This window comes from Apodemus sylvaticus, chromosome 4 (assembly GCF_947179515.1).
Source record: "Apodemus sylvaticus chromosome 4, mApoSyl1.1, whole genome shotgun sequence".
Classification (NCBI taxonomy): Eukaryota; Metazoa; Chordata; class Mammalia; order Rodentia; family Muridae; genus Apodemus; species Apodemus sylvaticus.
In genome coordinates, this window is record NC_067475.1 from 38333443 (window position 1) to 38354564 (window position 21122).

A 21122-nucleotide genomic window follows, 5' to 3' on the forward strand; every position below is an offset into this window, starting at 1 on the left:
GATTCTCATAATGTAAAAATCTTGTTCATACCAAAGCAGAGAGTGGCAGGCCATAAAACTACAAGGGGCAAACACAAAGTCCCCAGGACTCAATGCATTGATGGGCCTTTGTTCTTCAAACAAGGTAATAGACTGACATTTCTTAGTTTTAGGACTCCTCAGATTAAACATCTTTGTCTCACCACAGATTCTCCACTGAGGCTCTTGATTCTCTAAGGTGTCCAGCCTTCTCTGTACTGAAGCAAGCAGAAAATGCAACACAACAGTATGTGTCCAAGCACACCGACATGTTTGGCCTTACGCATTACCATCAGTTTCAATGAATATTCATATTTTCTCCTTATAGGGCATATTTTCTCCTCATACCAAATCATAATGAGCTACCTTCAAGATACTTCTGGACCAAAGGAATTAGGAAGCTGCACAGATATTCCCACCCTGCCAGGACAGTTTGGGGGACATCTAAACCTAGATGCAAAAGAGCAATTCATCCCGAAGCCCAGAGACCAATCAAGAAGCTCTCAGCATAGCGGTGAGGCACTGACTATCCTTCAGGGGCCCATTTTCATTCCTATGCCTGCATAAAATACCAGCACCATGTCTTTTCTTGCTTGGGGGAAGGACACTATAGAAAATAATAAACAAAACAATATGCCCCAGCACAGGCTAAAGGGAATCGTTCTAATGACAAAGCTCAACTTGTCCCTAGGGAGAACATTTCATTGGTTCAGGAGATCCATGAGCTCTATGCCAAGACACTATTCACACATAATCGTGTGTGCACATATCTTTGTCCCATTAGAGTATGGGTTCTAAGACCTGAATCCTCATGTGTTCCTCCATTGTGTTTTTTCATGATTGGAACAGAAAATAACTTAATGACTGCACTGAGACAAATCTGTAAAGAAACCTACACAGACCAAGTGTATATATGGCGTTGCAGGGTATCTGTTCTGGGCTCGAGTAGAAATGGTCTTAAGCTTTGAGACCAGTCTCTAATCACATTTCAACACAAACAACACTTGTATTTTATGTGTGTCTTTAGACCAGTGTTTGGAGTCTGGACCACAAAGGACCTAATATTTATGTCCTGAAGCCTCAGTTTTTTTTATTTTATTCTAATTATATTTTCATCATTTTACCCATTTTTGACCTTCCTCTGAAAATTTCCATGTATTCCCCTTGATTGCTTTCAAATTCTTGTCTTTAAATACACACACACACACACACACACACACACACACACACACACACACACACTTACTCTAACAGTATTAGACAGCCAACCAGTATTTTCTGACCAGACAAAGACTATTTAGTCATAAGTTATTTATGATATATTCTATCCTATATATAGTGGTCCTATATTCTATAAACAGTCTTAGAAAAGCAAAGGAAACTTTGATCTCAGGCTTAAATTAAAACTATTCAGGCAAGGGTCCAGAGGCTGGCTGACAAATGTCGTCATGTATGTTGGTGATACAGGCACAGGCTGGTGATAAGAGAAGTATGACAAAGGTTCTAAAAGCTCAGTGTGAAAGCTTCACAGTGTGAGGACATGCACTATGACATCTGAGGACATGCACTATGACATCTGAGGATGGCTTAACCCTGCTTGGTCCTAGCAGAGAGCAGCTATGAAAAAAAAATTACGACCTCTAAGACCACTGACATAAGCTGTTCAAGAAGTTCTCAAATACTACATGGTGCAATGTGGGGCTAAACAGCTCTGGATTGTGAGCGTGCTCACTGGAGAGCACTCAGATCAGCTCTCAAAGATTAACACCAGTGTTGAGTCTAGGCCAGAAAAATACCCACATGCTACAGCATGACTAACCAACTTTAAAACATGGAGAGATTTATTTATTTTAAAAATTATGCTTTAACTTTTCTATGAATTTTAACAGACATATTATACAATTGGAATTCTTTGATAAAGTTTGTATAAAGAACATTAATCCATGTAATGCTCTTGAATTCTTTTTAGATGCAGAGAGGAAAACAGTTAACAAAAGACGGCCTTTCATAACTCGAGTACTCCACAGGGCCTTGGTGCCCCACCAGGACCAAGTTTCCCCATCCCTGCCAATAACTAAGAGAGGAAAACTCTTTGGAAATGACCTCACTGTTGTTTGTGATGATGGAAATCTTCCTAAAGCAATTCTGGTATCACATGTTTCTTCCCTGGCTATCCTGAAGACAAAATCCTGCTTCTTAAATATTGCTGTTCATTTCTATCAACAGGAGGGGAGGTAGTCATGTATCAAATCACTGGCTTAAAAATAGGAAGATAAGACGTTGCTATTCACCACAACCCATATATTGGAAAACTTAACTTTAAAACTATCACTTTTCTCTAGAGGGAAATCTCATACTAATGAATATCCCTGAGGTTTCAGGGTTAACATCACAGGAATGACTAAAACAAAAGACCTAGGCACCCAACCCAGTTCGAGGTCCTTGTCCTCTACCTCAGGTCTTGCCCATGCATCCTGCTGGTCGAGTTCTCAACTCTGTTATGGATACAGTGTCAGGTGCTCCCCTTTCTTCCACTTAGGATATGCTCTCCCTTCTCAATGAAAAAGGACCTGTCACTGAGGGTATCTTCAGGATATCAGCCAATCTATCAGCATGCCAAGCCCTGAAAGAAAAGCTGGATGCTGGGAAAAAGGTGAACCTGAAAAAGGAATGTGTGCTCGTTGTGGCATCTGTCTTAAAGGTATGGGAGTCCTTGCGTCCTCCACCCTCAGGAGCCCTTGGAGTCTGAGCAGTAGGTTTTTGCCTTCATTGTGTTTTCCCTTGAGTGACAGCAGGAAAAATCTGATAGGCTGAAAGTTCCCAAACATTTCCAAAATTAAAGGATTCTCCTTTTATCCTAAAAGACCCCTATGCCATACACATTTTAATTTAGGGTTCTGAAAATTAATATGATTAGCTAAAAAAATAGTTATGGCTTGGAGGGTAAATATTGCAATAAAGAATTCATATTGATGAGATCCAAAATAAATTAATACTCTAATGAATGCAGACATATCTCTGAAATTAAGCATTTCTGGTATGCAGTATTTCTGTTATTTATATTAAACTTTAACGGCACGAGAATTGCCAACAGTTCAGAAACCATTTATAGCAGACCAAGTAACACATATTGTAGTTGTAGAAAATAGTCAGGAATTGCATCTGTGATGTACACATCTGAAAGTGATTTGATTATATCAGAACACATATATTGACAAACTCTAAATTTTCTAAATTTTTTTCATAATAATACCATACCACATTCCAAAATATTAGCATAACCTACTAATAAACAAAGTAGCATCATCAAAACTAACTTGCCATTGAGCTGTGTCTATGGAGTGGCTCAAGAATCATTTTCCTCAGCACACTTTGCTCCAGGAATCCAATCTCAGAGATAAACATGCTGTAAAAAAAAAAAAAAAAAAACACACATGTTCAGTGTCAGCAAGCAAAGATGCTAATGACATCCCTCAGCCCCTGACTGAGTCAGCCACAGCTGCAGTGCTCTCTGTTTCCAAATACTGAGAGACATCTGTAAAAAGTATGTTGACCAATGCAAACTGCCAAGGTAGATTATATCAAATTTGTATTAATGATATAAGAAGAGAATAATTGGTACTCAACCAGTGCCTGGCATGTGGGTCAGCTCTACAAATGTTTTCAGGATTAAGTAATTACTGAAGTATTACCGTAAAAGTAGTTCAGGACATTTCCTGAAACACACCTGTAGGATTAGTACAAAGAGAATGTTTCTTTGGACCCCATTATATGTGATTTGACATCTGTTTCCTAGTTTTGACTGAATAAACATGAAGGTTCTATTAAGTTTTAATTAATAAAAACTGTTATGCCCTTGCCCCAGTTAGGCTCTAACTTGAAATTTGCATGTTTTTTTTCTGGTTGAGTTCTGAGACTGCAGGTGCATGACTACCTATGGTATCACAAAGTGTAGCACACCCAGTTTGGTGATATGTATTTCATGGTCACTATACAAAGAAAAGAATTTCATTTCCTCCACCGCTCACATGATTTTACTAAAAGCTTTTTTTCTCAGAGAGCACATTACAAGAAAGAAACCCCAGGCTCATTCGGCCACTGTTTAGGAGCAAAAGTTTGTCTGTTTAGATCACTTGCTTCAGAACTATTTGGGCTAGAAACAAGAAGTCCTTGCTACCAATGAAATTACAACAGTATGTTTATGTCATTTGAAAGTAGGATTTGAATGAGATATTGGTCTCGTCAATGTCTGTTAGTTTGTTCAGATGTCTAATGAAATCACTTGGAACAGAGGAGATTTACCTGCATTCCCAGCACTATCCAGAATCTGCTCTTAGCTTTTGAATTTTGATGAAGAAAATGCAAGTCCCTTTAGTAGGCCTCCATGTCAGAGAAGGTTCTAACTGGAGGACAGGATGAACACTGTGAAGGAAGTTGGGACTTAAATGAATTGTACAATAGGAAATATTTTCAGAATTTTTTGTGATTCATATTTTTTCTATGCAAGGAGTTTCTTCATAATATCCAAGGAAGTGTGCTGACATCTAGACTGTATGATATGTGGCTTGGTGTCCTTGACCAAGGAAATGAAGAGGAGAAACTAGCTGCAGTGCAGAGGTAGTGATTAGCTAATTGTTTGGACAACATCACAAAAATAGGAATAATGTTTGCTTAGAAACATTAGATTACATATCCTAGAGTTATTTAAAAAAGAATTTCCACTGACAACAAATGGTTTCAATTGCTTATAAACACGAAGACATTTGGAAAAAAAAGTGTGATTTCTTTCTTTCAGCAGTTACAATAGCTCATGCTTGTAATCATAGCAATTGAGAACTAGAGGTATAATCACCAATAACTTGAGGTCAACCTGGGCCATCTTAAACTGCCAAGAATACCCAGGCTTTATTGAAAAAGAAAAAGAAAAAAATAAAAATAAAAATAAATATATCTCATGACACTTTTTTTCTCTTAAAATTCTTAATATAAAAATGTTAACATTGTACACACTGTGAATTTATATTGCCCCATAGGATATAATGAACATCCAATTTGTCAGTGGTGTACTTCAACTTTATATAGCATTTAACAGTGAAAACCATGTCTAATTAAGAGTAAATTTTCAATGAAATGTGTTTATGTACATGAAATTCTTCAGTTGACCTCTCACATAACAGATAAGCTTTAGCTTCTAATAACTTGACCATTGCATAATTGGAACCTCCAAAATACATGAATCTTTTAAATTTGAACAACTTACTTTGCAGTGTTCTCTTAGTTGAAAACATTACAGAATGCCATAAGTGGTTCAGGCATGTTTATATTAAGTTATATCCAGCTAAACTTTTCCTTTTTAAAATTGATTTTGGGGAAGCATTTCAAGCAATATGTTCAGGGCACAATTCTTCTTTCATTGATTTTTTTTTCAGAGGGCAATGAATAAGATATAGACATTTACTCTGTTTCCTTTCTTCGAATTCAATACTTCCTGAGTAAAAAAAAAAAATCTTGTTTTAAAATATTTAAAATAACTTGTCTCTGTTTAGTCTTTTAGAGCAGCTGCCCTACCCAAATGTCATTCTCTTGAAAAAACTTTTCACCATGTTATACAACATAGAAAGACATTCTTCAGTTAATCAGATGACAGCTCACAGTTTATCTGTTTGCATGGCCCCATGTATCCTATGTCTGCCTAGTTCCTGCAACTCTGGATTAGCAACTGATATCTCCAAGGAGGTAATGAGACATATTTTATGCCTAGTGGCCAAGTCTTCATAGTGAGACAGGAATACAGAACAATTTTTTGAGAGTTACTGGTTTTTGTTGTTGCTTGTTTTTTTTAAATAAATATGCCTTTGAGTTATATTCTTCTGGAGAAACAGAATAATTTGTGAGATTTGAGTGGATTGTGAGCTATGTGTATGGAACCAAAGTTAGTCAAATTGATAATATATAGTAGCCATCACAATGAAAACACTAGAAAGCATCCTCTTATAGTGTACTGCGCTGTGTTGAAGTTTTTATATCCGATCTCAAGATAGTCTTTTAAATTTCTAATGGAAAACTCTGCTATTTTATGACAGCTGACTTTTTCAGAATTTTGAACCATACAATTGTAACCTCCAAGCCTCATATATCAAGTGGGGTTTATAACCACACAAAGTGACAGAGGCTCTTTGCGCTTTTCACATTTTGTCACAGATTTCCCTTGTAAAATTTCTCATCGAAAACAGTCTGAAAATATTTGGAGAAGACATGGTTTTATGTTATTATGCGAGCTCAGTGTCTTGTCCTGATGTGGAGAAGGCGCCATGTTCCCTAAACAATATAGCTTGCGTTGCCGAGACGAAGGACAAGGAATATCAAGACAACCACTCTCGAAGTGGGAGGACATGCCCTACAGGCAACGATTCAGAGCCCATGAGACCAGCTGCTCTTCTTCACAATGAGGAGCCTATAGGTAGGTAATGATATTCTACAGGCATAATTTAAAAGTTAGAATCACTCAGCACCCCAAATCACCATTTACCACAAGGAGAGATATGGCATTTACTAAAACCATTGTGAAATATACCCTCACCTCTTCATTACGGATGATCTTCTATTGTTAGAAACTGGCTGTAAATTTTTATTCCCTCTTCCCAGTGGTCCTGAGTATATATAAAAGGTAAATCTCCAAAGTGCCAAATAAAATTAAGTGTATGTGGAAAAATGCCACTTATTTTAATATTTTTGATCCCCGTGTTTATTTTTATAACAAAATGACAACTCAGTTTTGCAAAAATAATCATTTTTTTAGTCTTTCAAGATATAATTTCTTTATAACTATGCTGGCTGTCTTGGAACTTGCTTTGTAAGTGAGACTGGCCTTGGATTTGCAGAGATCTGCCTGCCTGTGCCTCTTAGTGATGGGATAAAAGGCATGCACCATCATGTCTATCTCTTTTAACAGTCTAACTATAGCATGGTACATTCACAGGGAAGAGGTAGAGATGACAATATGTGGCATTGTCATGTGGAAAAAGCTGAAGGTTATCAGGCGAGATGGGTAGTAAGTCCAGATAGAGTTGTTAGATTAGAGTTGCCCATGGCTTTTCAGTCAGAAATCACACAGTGGGACTAGGGACTGTACAATATATAATTCCTTCATTCTAATATCGTTATGCATAGCTTTGAACACATACACAAGAATTTACTGATTAGACCTAGACATATGGTCCATATGCAACTAGATATCAAGTACTGCAAAATGCAGGGCAGTGAATTTTAGACAGCATTATACAGGAATGGCACTAGAAGAACTGAAGCTGAATTAGACCTGGCCTCTTGCTTTACCTATGTTCAGGATTTCAGGGACAGTAATCATTTAATTTTAAAAAAAGGTCATTAACCAATCACTCAATATTATAAATGTTAATCAATTAGATGAAATATGATGAGCTCAACTAACTAACACATCTAAGGATTTTCCTTATTTCATAGATTCTGAGAAACCTGTCAAAAGATCTTTTATAAAACCAATTATTACCTGTGGCTCCAGTACCAGCCATGACAATGTGTGTATAACCCCATCCCCAGAAGTATCAAACAATGGACGGCTCCTTGGAAAGTCTCTCACCAGTCTCTGTAGGGATGGTAATCTGCCTGCTCCAATTTTGGTGAGTACAATTTTGGGTTTCTATAGCTTTCATGCACCATATAACTTCTGTGGATCCTGTCTTCTCATTCAATTCTGTTACCAAGTGAAAGAATGTTTAGATATCCTACCAATAAGGGCATTTAAAATAGTGCCTTAAAGAAATAATAGTCCACTGAAGTTTGATTCATGTATTTCAAGAATGTTGAAAACAAAACAAAATGAAAAATTATTGCCATATCCTTTACTGATTTCAACATCAACCCAAACCCACCACTTTTAGGAGGCAATTAGTCTATGGATATGATCCTCTCTTTTTTTATTTAAGGTTCAAATGTAATTCCCTTTGCTGGCTTCCCTTTTGCAAGCCCCCTATCCCATTGCCCCTTACCCTGCTTCTATGAGTGTGCTACTCTACCTACACACTCCTACCTCATCACCCTAACACTGGGACATCAAGCCTTCACAGGACCAAGGGTCTCCCCTCCCTTCGATGCCAGATAAGGGCCCTTCAGCTTCAGCTTCGTCAGTCCTTTCCCTAACTTCTCCATTGTCTTCTCCATGCTCAGTCCAGTAGCTGGAGCCTCTCCATCTGTATGGGTCAGGGTCTCGCAGAGCCTCTCAGGAAACAGCTGTTTCAGGATCCTGTCAGCAAGCACTTCTTGGCATCAGCAATAGTGTCGGTGTGGATGGATCCCCAGGTGGGGAAGTCTCTGGATGGTCTTTCCTACAATCTCTGCTCCACACTTTGTCGCAGTATTTCCTTTAGGCAGGAGCAATTCTGGGTTAAAATTATGGAGATGGATGGATGGCCTCATCCTTCAACTGGGGTGCCATGCCTAACCTTGATATGGTCTCAACAGGTTCTCCCCAACCCTTTGTTGGAGTATTTGAGCTAAAGTCATCCCTGTGGGGTCCTAGGAGGTTATTGCTTTCCTGGCATCTGAGACTTTCTTTCTTTCTTTCTTTCTTTCTTTCTTTCTTTCTTTCTTTCTTTCTTTCTTTCTTTCTTTCTTTCTTTCTTTCTTTTTTAAATATTCTTTGTTTACATTCTAAATGCTTTCCCCTTTCCCGGTTCCCCCCTCCCCACTGGTCTTTTAAGCCCTCTTCCCTCCGCCCATTTCCCAATCACCCCCCCCCCTCACATTTCTCTGTCCTGGTACTCCCTTACAATGCTGGATCAAGTCTTTTCAGAACCAGAGCCCTCTCCTTCCTTCTTCTTGGGAATCATATGATATGCTAAATGTGTCTTGAGAATTCAGAGCTTCTGGGCTAATTAATATCCACTTATCAGTGATTGCATTCCATGTGTATTCTTTTGTGGTTGGGTTACCTCACTTAGGATGATATTTTCCAGTTCCAACCATTTGCCTAAGAATTTCATGAATTCATTGTTTTTAATTGCTGAGTAGTAGTCCATTGTATAAATATACCACATTTTCTGTATCCATTCCTCCATTGAGGAACATCTGGGTTCTTTCCAGTTTCTGGCTATTATGAATAAGGCTGATATGAACATAGTGGAGCATGTGTCCTTATTGCATGCCAGGGAATCCTCTGGTTATATCCCCAGGAGTGGTATACCAGGGTCCTCTGGAAGCCTAATATCCATTATATACAAAGAACTCAAGAAGTTAGACCCCAGAGAACCAAATAACCTTATTAAAAATGGGGTACAGAGCTAAACAAAGAATTTTCACCTGATGAACTTCGGATGGCTGAGAAGCACCTTAAGAACAGGTTCAACATCATTAATCATTAGGGAAATGTGAATAAAAACAATCCTGAGATTTCACCTCACACCAGTCAGAATGGCTAAGGTTAAAAACTCAGGAGACAGCAGGTGTTGGCGAGGATGTGGAGAAAGAGGAACACTCCTCCACTGCTAGTGAGATTGCAAGATGGTACAGTCACTTTGGAAATCAGTCTGGCAGTTCCTCAGAAAACTGGACATGACATCTGAGACTTTCTAGTTGCTACCTCTAGTTCCCAGTCCCCCATTTCTAAACACCTCTGTTCAATCTCCTGACCCTCTGTACATCTCCATCTCCTCCAATGCTTGATTCTTCTCCTCCTTTCCCCTCCCCCCTCTCTCTTCCTCCCAAGTCCCTCCCACCCTCTACTTCCCTTGATTATTTTGTTCCCCCTTCTAAGTAGGACTGAAGCATCCACTCTTCGGTATTCCTTCCTCTTGAGCTTCATGTGGTCCATGAGTTGTATTGTGGGTATTCCATGCTCTTTGGGTAATACTCTCCTGTCAGTGAGAACAGACCATGTGTGTTCTTTTGTGATTGAGTTACCTCACTCAGGATGATATTTTTCTAGTTCCACCCATTTGCCTAAGGATTTCATGAAGTCATTGTTTTTAATTGCTAAGTAGTAGTGTTCCATTGTGTAAATGTATCACATTTTCTGTATCCATTCCTCTGTTGAGGGACATCTGGGTTCTTTGCAGCTTCTGCTTATTATTAGGTTGCTATGAACATAGTGGAGCATGTGTCCTTATTACATATTGGAGAATCTTCTGGGTATATGCTCAGAAGTGGTATAGCTGGGTCCTCTCATAGTACAATGTCCAGTTTTCTGAGGAAATGCCAGATTGATTTCCAGAGTGGTTGTACCAGCTTGCAATCCTACTAGCAATGTAGAAGTGTTCCTTTTTCTCTACATAAAAATATGCAACGCTTTATGAATTTGCATGTTATTCCTATGCAGGGGCCATGCTAATCTTCTCTATATTGTTCTAATTTTACAATATAGGCTGCTGAAGTGAACACCCTCAGTTTCTCTCATCCTAACCGTTTCTAGCTTCTTTCATGACCCCATTTCATTTTGATGTCTCCCGTAATATCATTGCCTCTGAGATTATTAAATCTCATAAATCAAAATATATTGTGCTTTCTTTTAAATTATCAAGGAATCAGCTATAAGCATTGCTCTCTTCTAGATAGAACTTGCATCTGAATAGAACATGTGTAAAGGCCACCTAATATGGTTTGAGTTTTTTAAATTAAAAACCTAAGTTGCCACTAAAAATATATAGTAGCTATTCAGCAAACACTTCAGCACTACACCCTGTGTAGGGAATTTTTCTGCATATAAACATATTTATCCTATCAGATACCTGATAATTAATGCCCACAGCCTGAAGATTTTATAGCAAGTATTTTTGGCAATCATAATTATATCATTCAAACTTTGCAAATCAAAAAATTATTCTCATTAAGGTTGTGAATGGTAATCATATTTACATAGTGAAACAGTGAAGAAGGAATGGAAATTATCTTGAGTTCTTGACTATCACAGTAACCTTTGACCCTGAAAGTTGAAAATAAGAATTCAGAGAACAAGGAAATTAAAGAAGCATTGAAAAATGAAATGAAATAAAAGTAGGAAGGAAGGAACAAAAGAAGGAAGGAAGGGAAATTTAATGAGGAAAAAGCTTCTAGATAACACAGATTAAAATAAAATTAAATGAAACAACCAACCAAAAATTCCCCAAATGCTTAAAATTGGATTACAATAGAAAACACATTTAGAATATTAAAAAAATTCAATCTCCTGCATTCATTCCTCCTAGTTGAATCTCTGTGCCCATGTTTGCCAATGCTCAGGGTAGATATGCAGTGATTGTTGTCTTTCTCCCATACAGGATATGCTTTCTATCATCGATGAGAAAGGACCAGACACAGAGAGAATATTCAGAACATTAGCTAATAAATCATACTTCGCCTTAAAAGAAAAGCTTGATTCTGGAAAGGAAATAAACTTGAGAGAGGAATCAGTTTATGTTGTAGCATCTGTCTTAAAGGTAGAGAAGATTTAGCATCACCCACACTCAGCAGAAATTATAAGTAATTACAATTAATAAGTAATTTGCTTCCTTGAGATAAACTGACAATGATGGCCCAAGGACAAGAGACATAGTAGATAAAAGTCTGACAGGTTGTGTGAATCATCATAAAGGCAAAGTCGAGACCTGCTGTGAGAAGTTAACATCTTTATATATCAAATGCACTCTGGTTTGCCATCTTTGACCACACTGTATGGCATAATAACAAAACAAGTAATAGTAGTGGCAAAGCTGATTTGCAAAACACATTTCATAAATTATACTTAGCAAAGAAAAATATTCTTCATAAATAAGAGCAGTTCAAAATGGCTTGTCCATCTCTGACATGTAGTAGGTTCACAGAGTTAGGTGTTGCCATCTATCTAATACATAACCGATCTTGTTTTCTTTCTCTACCAAAACAAGTTTCACATCTCCCAGATGTTTCTTTTAATCCCATGTTTCTAATTATCTACCTACCTATCTATCTATCTATCTATCTATCTATCTATCTATCTATCTAATCTATCTATCTATCTAATCTATCTATCTATCTAATTTCCCAGAATTAGTCTGATGTGCTGATGAATACTACTGTACCACATTGAACATTACTGGAACTGACCATAAACAGTGGGTAAAATGAAAATAGCTTCTTTAAAAAAAAAACTGCTATTTTCTGAGTTTACTCAGTAGATTCTGGAGGAGTGGTCTCAGATATCAAGAGAAGATCTAGTGGTCTGAGAGTAGAGAACTTTAAGAATATTAGAGGTACCACTTGATACTTCTTGACCTTAGTTACCAAGTATGGTTAACTCTCACTGGCCAAAGACCAGTACCACATTATAGAGAAGAGAAGATAAATGACTACCAAAGCAGCCCCATGCTCACATAGCACTTAAAATTATAAGAACACTTGGGATTTTCCCACATTTCTCATTTCCCACATTTCTGATCTATCTATCTATCTATCTATCTATCTATCTATCTATCTATCTATCTATCAAGTCCATTCTAGCTTCTAACTTAAGGCTGAATTGCATCGCTCTGATTTCTGAGATTCAAGGTGTATACTACCATGTGTACCTATGCCTCACACATATCAATGTGCGTATCTTTTAAAATCTCTGAGCACATGTGATAAAACATGAGGTTTGGAAGGAGCAAAGTAAAAGGATTTGGCTGTCCATCAAACAATGTGCTGCTTACAATGTAAAGAGCTGAATTCTTATAGAGTTAAGGGAACGTGGAACTGTGAGAGCTTTTCACATGGAACCCTGGGAGCTCAGATCAGGAGGCTCAGTCCTTCTCTATTGTATCTGTGATCAAGGGTGCATGTGCATATTAGAACTTTACTCAACTAGGAATTCAAACCTAGTCAACGAACGATAGAATCAGGGTGATGTATTCTCTGGCCTTGCTTGTTGTTAGTAGCTGCTTATGTCCAGGTAAAGGCCTTTTGAACTGAAAGTAAGTTCATTTTATTGCAACTATGTCCAGAACTCTGTTTCTTTGAGTCCAGTTCTTGGAGAGAAAATATACATCTTCTGGGTCCTTTGGTAAGTCAACTTTGAAGTGAGATTCTGGTTGATGTTAGAAAGGGAATATCATAAGAAATTACATTTAAACTGATATTCTTCAATAAAAATGATTTCCAGTAATTTCTTCAAAGTATACTAACAATTACATTTTTTATATGTAAGAAATTTATTAGGAATATCCAAGGAAGTTTACTTTGTTCTAATCTGTATGGAAAGTGGCTTGATGTCCCTGATCAAGAATCCCATGATCAAAAGATTTCTGCTATCCAAAGGTAATAATACATTAATCACTTGGATAACAGCAAACAAAACGTGAGTAATACATTCTGGGGTGGGTATTAGCTTCTATTTACAAGATTATTCACTGAAATGATGAGCAGTGTCAAGAGGCTTCTTTTGCTCACACGTGTAAACTTACTTTATAAACTGATGCCTTTTTTAGGCATGTGTCTTCACTCATGCCTTTAGTCCTACCACTAGGGAGGTTTCAGCATTATATTTGTCATGGTTTGGAAGACAGGCTCAGCCAGACAGTAAGGTCCAGCCCATCCTGGAATACAATCTAAATTCTTTCATGGGACAAATTCAAAATTTTCAAAAATTAAAAGCTAGAGACATCCAGGTCAGGTTCAGCTTTGATTTCTATGTCGTCTACACTAGTCCACAGAATGATTTCTTAGGAAAAAGAGGAACTTTGGCCTCCCATGATTAGCCAGGACACCAGCATATTTGCCTTATTTGTAAAAACAGTTTTCATAAGTGCATGACTTAGTTTCATCAGTGTGCTCCTAGCCCAGCAATTGTAGAATGTTAGTAGATTACTACAATGTGTTATATTAAATTATTTATGTTAAATGTGTATCCATGGTGACTAGAGAGAGAGTTCAGGGTTTAGCAGCTCTGGCTGCTCTTCTGGATGACTGTGGATCTATTGTCACTATCCGTATGGTGGCCTGCAAATGTCAAGATGTCAATACTCCATTTCCACGGACCTGGAACACTCCTCTGCGCTCTCTGGGCACAAGGCACATGCAATGTACATGCATACATACATAATTTTCAAAATGTCACAATATACTGTACACTGAATTGATTTATGGAAAACATTTTAGGCAATATTGTAGTAATATTTTTGATTTCTTGTGAATTTTGACTCTATGAGGCTGCCTACAAAAACGTTATCATTTCTTTTTGTTTGTATTCCAGATCTAATAGAATCATTACCTGTAAAACAGACAAACATAAAATTCTCACTTTTCTGTTTAGTCTTTTAATACAGATGCCAGAACCAAATGTACTCTTTTTGAGACATCTTCTCAGTGTGCTACACAGGATTAAAGGCTGCTCGTCCATTAATCACATGGATGCCTATGCTTTATCAGTTCTCATCGCTCCAAATATGCTTTGGAATCCTACTCCTTCCAGCTCAGCTTTCGGGAATGACCTCTCAAAAAAGGCAAGTGGACATCTTCTTTTCTGCCTTTGGGAAAAGTCTTGATTGTGATCCAGAAACTGGGGATACCTTTGACAGATCATTACTGTTTTTTTCCATTAGATATTTTCTCTTTTGTTAATATTTTTATTTTCTATATTCTTTGTTTACATTCCAAATGATTTCCCCTTTCCCAGTTCCCTCCTCCCCATATGTCCCATAAACCTTTTTCTCTCCACCCATTCTCCAATCACCTCCCTCCTTTCTCTCTGTCCTTATATTCCCCTCCAATGCTAGATCAATCCTTTCTAGGATCAGGACCCTCTCCATACTTCTTCATGGGAGTCATTTGTTATGCGATTTGTGCCTTGGGTATTCAGAACTTCTGGGCTAATTAATATCCACTTATCAGAGATTTCATTCCATGTGTATTCTTTTGTGATTGGGTTACCTCACTTAGGATGATATTTTGCAGATCAAACCATTTTCCTAAAAATTTTGTGAATTCATTGTTTCTAATTGCTGAGTAGCATTCCATTGTGTAAATATACCACATTTTCTGTATCCATTCCTCCTTTGAGGGGCATCTGGGTTCTTTCCAGCTTCTGCCTATTATAAATAAGGCTGCTATGAACATAATGGAGCATGTGTCTTTATTACATGCTGGGGAATCCTTTGGGTATATGCCCAGGAGAGATCATTACTGTTAAAGGGCACCCTTGCAGTACAGTCCTCTGGAGGGGATGAGGCACTGACCCATTTCAGGGAGGTTTGGAAGGGAGCTTGTTAATATGAATTGGATGTAAGTGACTTATTCTTTTCTTAACTGGGTTTGAGATTCCAACTTGCATAAATCTTAGACATGAATGAGAAATGATAAAAGAGATGATTGTTAGAGTTCAGCTAAGTAATATCTGGTACAGTATCAAAACATTGAATGAGATACAGACATGGACAAAATATCTCAAGGTGATTTTAATTTTTAATCTCTATCTTGGAAGTTGCCATTATTCCCAGATACTCTTGTCTTCAGTCACACTTGCTGTGTGGGTTGACCATATGGGCACCAAGGCTCCGTAAATAATATATTCTGTGTATAGTTTATGTCTCAATCAGAAAAATTCCTTGTCTCCAAGCTCCTAGTGCTAGGCAGGCTTTCAACTCTATGACAGCATACCTGTAAGAATCTACTTAGGAAAATGAAACATATTACATCATATTCTGCTTGTATGAAAGTTTGTATATTCTAACCTTATCTAGTGTCAATAGATGCCAAGATAAATCTTTAGATTTATATTTATGTGTGTGTATATGTCTATGTAGTGGCTCTTCATCATTTTATCTATAATTTTAGCACCAAAATGCTTATTTTAATTTGTGTAAAGCATGAATAAAATATTTATTTTTACTTCAATATTAGTTTTATGTTGTGTACATGTAAATTTCTGGTCATTTGCATTCATGTGCTCATGGACACTAGAACATGGAATTGAGTCTCATGAAATTGGTGATGATTGTGATCCACAGAACAGACGCTGGGAACCAATCTGGATCTTCTGTCACAGCTGCCAATGGCCCTAAGAGCTGAGTCAGCAATAAAAACATATACCAATTTGCCATGTGGATATTTCTAATTTATTATTGACATGGCTTCTTAATTTAGAGCTAGAGAAATACTTTACAAAGTGGCTGAAATTTTCTATAAGAACAAGCAGACTCATACGGAGAAAGCAAAATTAGAGAGAGGGGAAAGATGTTATCTGATGTTCCTTCCATGGTTACAGTTGCATGATCCATTTACTTCATAGTAAGGTTTACCTCTGAAAGCTTAGTTCTCAGTACAGCTTAAGACTGTAAGGTTAAAAGACTAAGTAACTAGGATAAAAATCTCCTGAGAAAAGTCATAATTAACAAAGTGATTGTAATAGGTTTCAAAGAAGAAAGGGTACAAATTTATGTAGAAAATGGGCCTAGTTAGAGGAAGATCTCTGGGTCTTCTGGGTCTTTGTGAATATCACCAAAATATTCAAAAAAGCTAATAATCAAAAGTTTAATAACTTATCAAATATTTTGTCAGGCATTTTGAGGCAGCAAAGGTGTATTTTAGCTACTAAGTTCCAAGGACAAGGTTCAGAGAAAGGGAACTCATGTAATGTCACACACAATGGGGCAGTGTGGCATGGGAATGCCTTAGTCACTTGGGAATCTACTTAGCTGGGCCTGTGCACACACTCTTCTTTCAAATAGTTACATATCAATATACTAGCAATCTAAAATTCCTACCTGAATCAAGCTACATGTTTAGTCTATTCTGAACAATCATATCAGCTTTCTCACTACTCACAGTTTTAACAATTCATTCACTATGGACAATTTTATTCACATACAAACATATTATTTATATGTTTATGAATGAAAACCAACTATAAAAAGTCCTGAAATATTTGCATATGAAATAAGGCAATAACCAAGTGTGATTTTCATGAGAATCTTTTATTCCCTACCTTCTAAAAGACTATGAAAATATAAAGTCAGTTGCATCCTGGGTAGAAATACAGTGTATTAAGTTTACTTAATCCCACTATCACAATTTTAAAAAAATAGCACTGTTATTAAACTTAGCACATTTTTTAGTTTGCTACTTTTACTGTGAAAAAACACTAATGAAAAGCAACTTTTGGAGAAAAGAATTTATTTCATGTTATACCTGCAGTCATGTACAATACTGCGGGCCCAACCTGAAGCAGGGCATGAACCTGGGGGCAAGATCTGAAGCAGGAGCCATGTAATAGTGTTGCTCACTGACTTGTACCTCATATATTTCTTAGCCTCTCTCTGTGTCTGTCTCTCTGTCTCTCTGTCTCTCTGTCTCTCTGTCTCTCTCTCTCTCTTTATATATATATATAATATATATATATATATATATATATAATGTATACGTATATATGTATATGTGTATATGTGTATGTGTGTATACATGTATACATGTATATAGCTAGATAGATCAAAGGGATACATAGATTTAATAAATCTATATATTAATGATCTGGATTAATCCCTGTCCTTCATGACCACAATAAAGACACATGGCTACAGGCAGTCAGGGCAACTGATCCAGGAAGTTGAAAGCTGGGACTCTATGAACACCAAACCTTGAGCAGAGATAGCACGCTGGAAATGGTCCATAGCGTTTTAAAACCTAAATTCCAACCAAAGACTTTCTCAAGGAAGACCAGAGCACTTGATCCACTCAGTGATGTCAAGGACAGAGTACACGCATTGAGATGTCAATGATAAGAGAAGCAGCTTAGTCCAGCCTCTGCAACAAAGATCCTCCTCCCCTTGATCTCCATAAACTGAAAACCCGAAGAATTAAGAAGATACTTGTAATGTCAGTAATTCAATTCATTCACAGCTCCTCTTGGCCACATATCAGCTCTGAAATTTGTTTTCTTCCTAATAATTCCTTTATTCATTGCAATATGCATGTAACTTTAACAAACTAGTTTAGGAAGATGCAAAATAATCTAGAATCTCTATCCCAGATAGAGGCTTCTGTAGCAGTAGCATATTAACATTCACGAAGCAGAAAGAGATGGAAGCCTGTCCCCAGCATTAGTTACTCCTTTTATTCAGTCTGGCACATGCATAAGTAGAATTGTGGGCACATTAACATCTCATTTAAGCCTTTGTAGAAATACCTCCCTCCCACAGACCTGGAGGGGTGTACATGTATGTGTGTGTGTGTGTGTGCATGTGTGTGTGTGCATGTGTGTGTGTGAGTACAGGTGTGTGTGTGTGTGTGTGTGTGTGTGTGTGTGTGTGCATGTGTGTGTTTGCAAGGAAAATTAAAATTTAGGTTAACAATAAAAGTTTGCCAGAGATGATATGTATGTAGCCCGTCTTCTTGAAGGGGAACTAAATTGGTCCCCTATCATCCAATTCTGGCAGTCTACAAAAGCCTGAGACCCCAGTCCAGGAATCTGATCACCTTTTCTTGTTCTATCTGTCATAAGCACTCACATGGGCATATGACTACACACACACACACACACACACACACACACACACACACACACAGAGACACATTTACATTTAAATATTAAACATAAAATATGAATCAAAAGTGATAATGAGAACTTTTATGTTTTATTATAATGATTGCACTGAAAACATATTTAAATACACCCTTAAAATATATTTAGTCACTTCAATGGTTCATCTCTTTTTATAGTAACTGCTGTTTTCTCATACTCTTGATTTCAAAATTTTCTTCATTTCAAAAGTCTAATGTCACACGTGATTGTAAACTATATGAAATGAAAAAGTTTCCTGCTTTTGCCTTGGGTTGTTACAGATTTCTATTGTAGAACTTCTCATTGAGAGCTTTCTGGAAATATTTGGAGAAGATGCCACTGTGTTTTATGGAGAGATTCCAAAGAGTTGCAGTGACATAGAAAAAGATTTAGGTTCCTTGAATGATGTTCCTGAGTCTAATAAAGTGAGGAATCCCAGAGGTGACAATAGAGGCAGCTGTCATAGTGAAAAGACACACCCCCAGCAAAACGATGAAGAGAGTCTATCTGCTTCTCCCTAGGCAGAAGATCTCACAGGTAATGGAAGGTTTTAAATATTCATCAAATGAATGAAAGAATGAATCATTCTCCCATTTAAGAAAGTTGTAACATCACAGCAGCATTGGGGCACATCATGATATGAAAACGTTAGGGGAGTTTTTAAAAAAATACGTTAATTGAAATGCATATAAATTCATATATAGACATATAAGACAATTATATGCATAAGAATATTTAGATATATACATATGTATGTATGAAAGATATACTCCTACTTTAGTTCCTGTAAGGTTACCAGAATATTGTATATTATTTCTACCTTTCTTCCCTCTGGTTCAAGTGTCATGTAAGCTATCTCGGATAATAAAATTATTCTTTTTTAAAGAATCAATTAGAAACAATGATTTAAAATCAATCAACCATTCTGGAAGAAAATGCCACTGTGTATGAACCACATAGCTTTGTGAAACAATACTGCTGGTTTGATTTGATCAAATGCTTAGCATTTGTGTAAGTATTAAATGATGCAGGATCCACTACAATGAACACATTAAGAATGATAAAGAGGCCAGGACATCCCTAAGTCAAAAATTAATCCCATTTTGGGGTGGGTATAGAGTTAGCATAAATAATTCACTGTGCAGAGTGTGAATGTTATTCACTTTTCTTGGTTTGATTTACAGGAAAATACATTTTATCTAAATTGAGAGGAATCTGTTACCTGAGAATATTTGTATCAAAATAACATTTCTTTTGCAATAAAAACAGAACAACCTCCTTATCTGTTACCTTTTCTACAGAAACGACTGCAGGAGGAGGGTGACAAGCAGAGTGTGGATTGGCCAAATAGGTTCTGGAAGGAGAACTTTTTCTCAGCGACTGAATACTTGAATCCCCAAGACTACATTGAATTTCTCTTGATTATTGCACTAAAAACCTTTTTTTTAAAACCTGTTTTAGCAGCATTTGAAGGAATTTTTTGGATTTCTGCTTCTGTCTGGAAATGAGAATCCCACCCCCAAATAACATGCCACTATCAACCAATAGAGGCATCCGAGGTGATTCTCTTAGATTGTGGACTTGAGCCTTAAGTAAGCACTTCCTAGGTTCCAGCTCATTCCTTCTGAATGTGTCATGTCCCTCCCACTTACTCACACCTCTGAAAAGCTTGTTAATAAACAGTACTTCTGTTTCTCTCTTTTATCATATTGTATTAATTACAAATAATAATCTTTACTTATAGTCATTCTGTTTTATGTTCTAGAGTATGCATATTTTGTAATAATAGATGTCACTCCATAATTTGATTGCTTAGATGTCAATGTGCCTTATTCAGGATTCTCCATGAAGAATGGCATTTCTCAGTCTTCTCCTCTGCCTGGCATACACAAGGAACCGGGGCCACTTTACAGACCCAGTGGGATCACTTTATATTTTCTTCAAAAATCCTCTCAGGATGACCTATCAGTTCCTTTTCATCTAATGGAAGTTGGAGATTTTCTGAAAAAATTCTTCCAGAGTCTAGCCAAAAAATAGTGCAATGGCTAAGAACCAACGGATTAGGAATACGATAAGGACAGCCTCACTCCTGTACATTTAAGCAATGCTTATTTTTCATGTCTTTTCCTATTGCTGTGAAAAGATACCTCAGCATATTATTTACATGAGAAAAGTGTCTTTCCATCTTTCACGGTGTTAGAGGGCCCAGAGCCTCTGTGTAGGGCAGTTCTGATGACACTTGCAGCTAGTCAAGTGCTTACCTAAACCAGCAGACGACAATGAATGCTAATGCCCCATGAGCTTTCTCCTTTTATTACATTCCAAGAACCATGCAGAAAGAATAGTACAGCTCAATTCTGATGTGAGTTTTTCCACCTGTATTGTCTAATTTAAATAATTCGTCAAAAGTATGGACAGTCTAATATAATTAAAATAATCCTGCAGAGTTGTACTTAGAATCATGTGTCATGGATGATTCCAGGTAAAACTCCAATAACACTCAAAATGTATAATTACAGAGGATGAAATTAAACTTGGAACAAAATTTAAGACTATAAAAGAGGGCCTGAAAAAGATGGTTCAATAT

At 37.1% G+C, this 21122-nt stretch overlaps 1 protein-coding gene and 1 non-coding gene across 2 annotated transcripts; one reads left to right on the plus strand and one right to left on the minus strand.

The window, feature by feature from the left end:
* The first annotated feature begins 375 nt into the window (after positions 1-375).
* On the plus strand, positions 376-20043 carry LOC127683555 (T-cell activation Rho GTPase-activating protein-like). Its single transcript, XM_052180904.1, has 11 exons — positions 376-532; positions 1988-2166; positions 2558-2719; positions 4526-4635; positions 5565-5754; positions 6220-6478; positions 7501-7676; positions 11307-11465; positions 13190-13299; positions 14294-14483; positions 19837-20043. Exons 1-11 carry the CDS (start codon positions 376-378, stop codon positions 20041-20043), a joined length of 1899 nt encoding a protein of 632 aa, XP_052036864.1.
* On the minus strand, positions 10325-10433 carry LOC127683826 (U6 spliceosomal RNA). Its single transcript, XR_007977628.1, has one exon. It is a non-coding gene; the product is annotated as a U6 spliceosomal RNA (small nuclear RNA).
* Positions 20044-21122: the final 1079 nt, after the last annotated feature.

Bases quoted from the DNA above. Each gene is read 5' to 3' on its own strand.
- LOC127683555 (XM_052180904.1), top strand. From the start codon at position 376: ATGAGCTACCTTCAAGATACTTCTGGACCAAAGGAATTAGGAAGCTGC. The intron at 2,167-2,557 runs GTATCACATGTT...TCTTCCACTTAG, and splicing joins ATCTTCCTAAAGCAATTCTG to GATATGCTCTCCCTTCTCAA. The intron at 7,677-11,306 runs GTGAGTACAATT...TCTCCCATACAG, and splicing joins ATCTGCCTGCTCCAATTTTG to GATATGCTTTCTATCATCGA.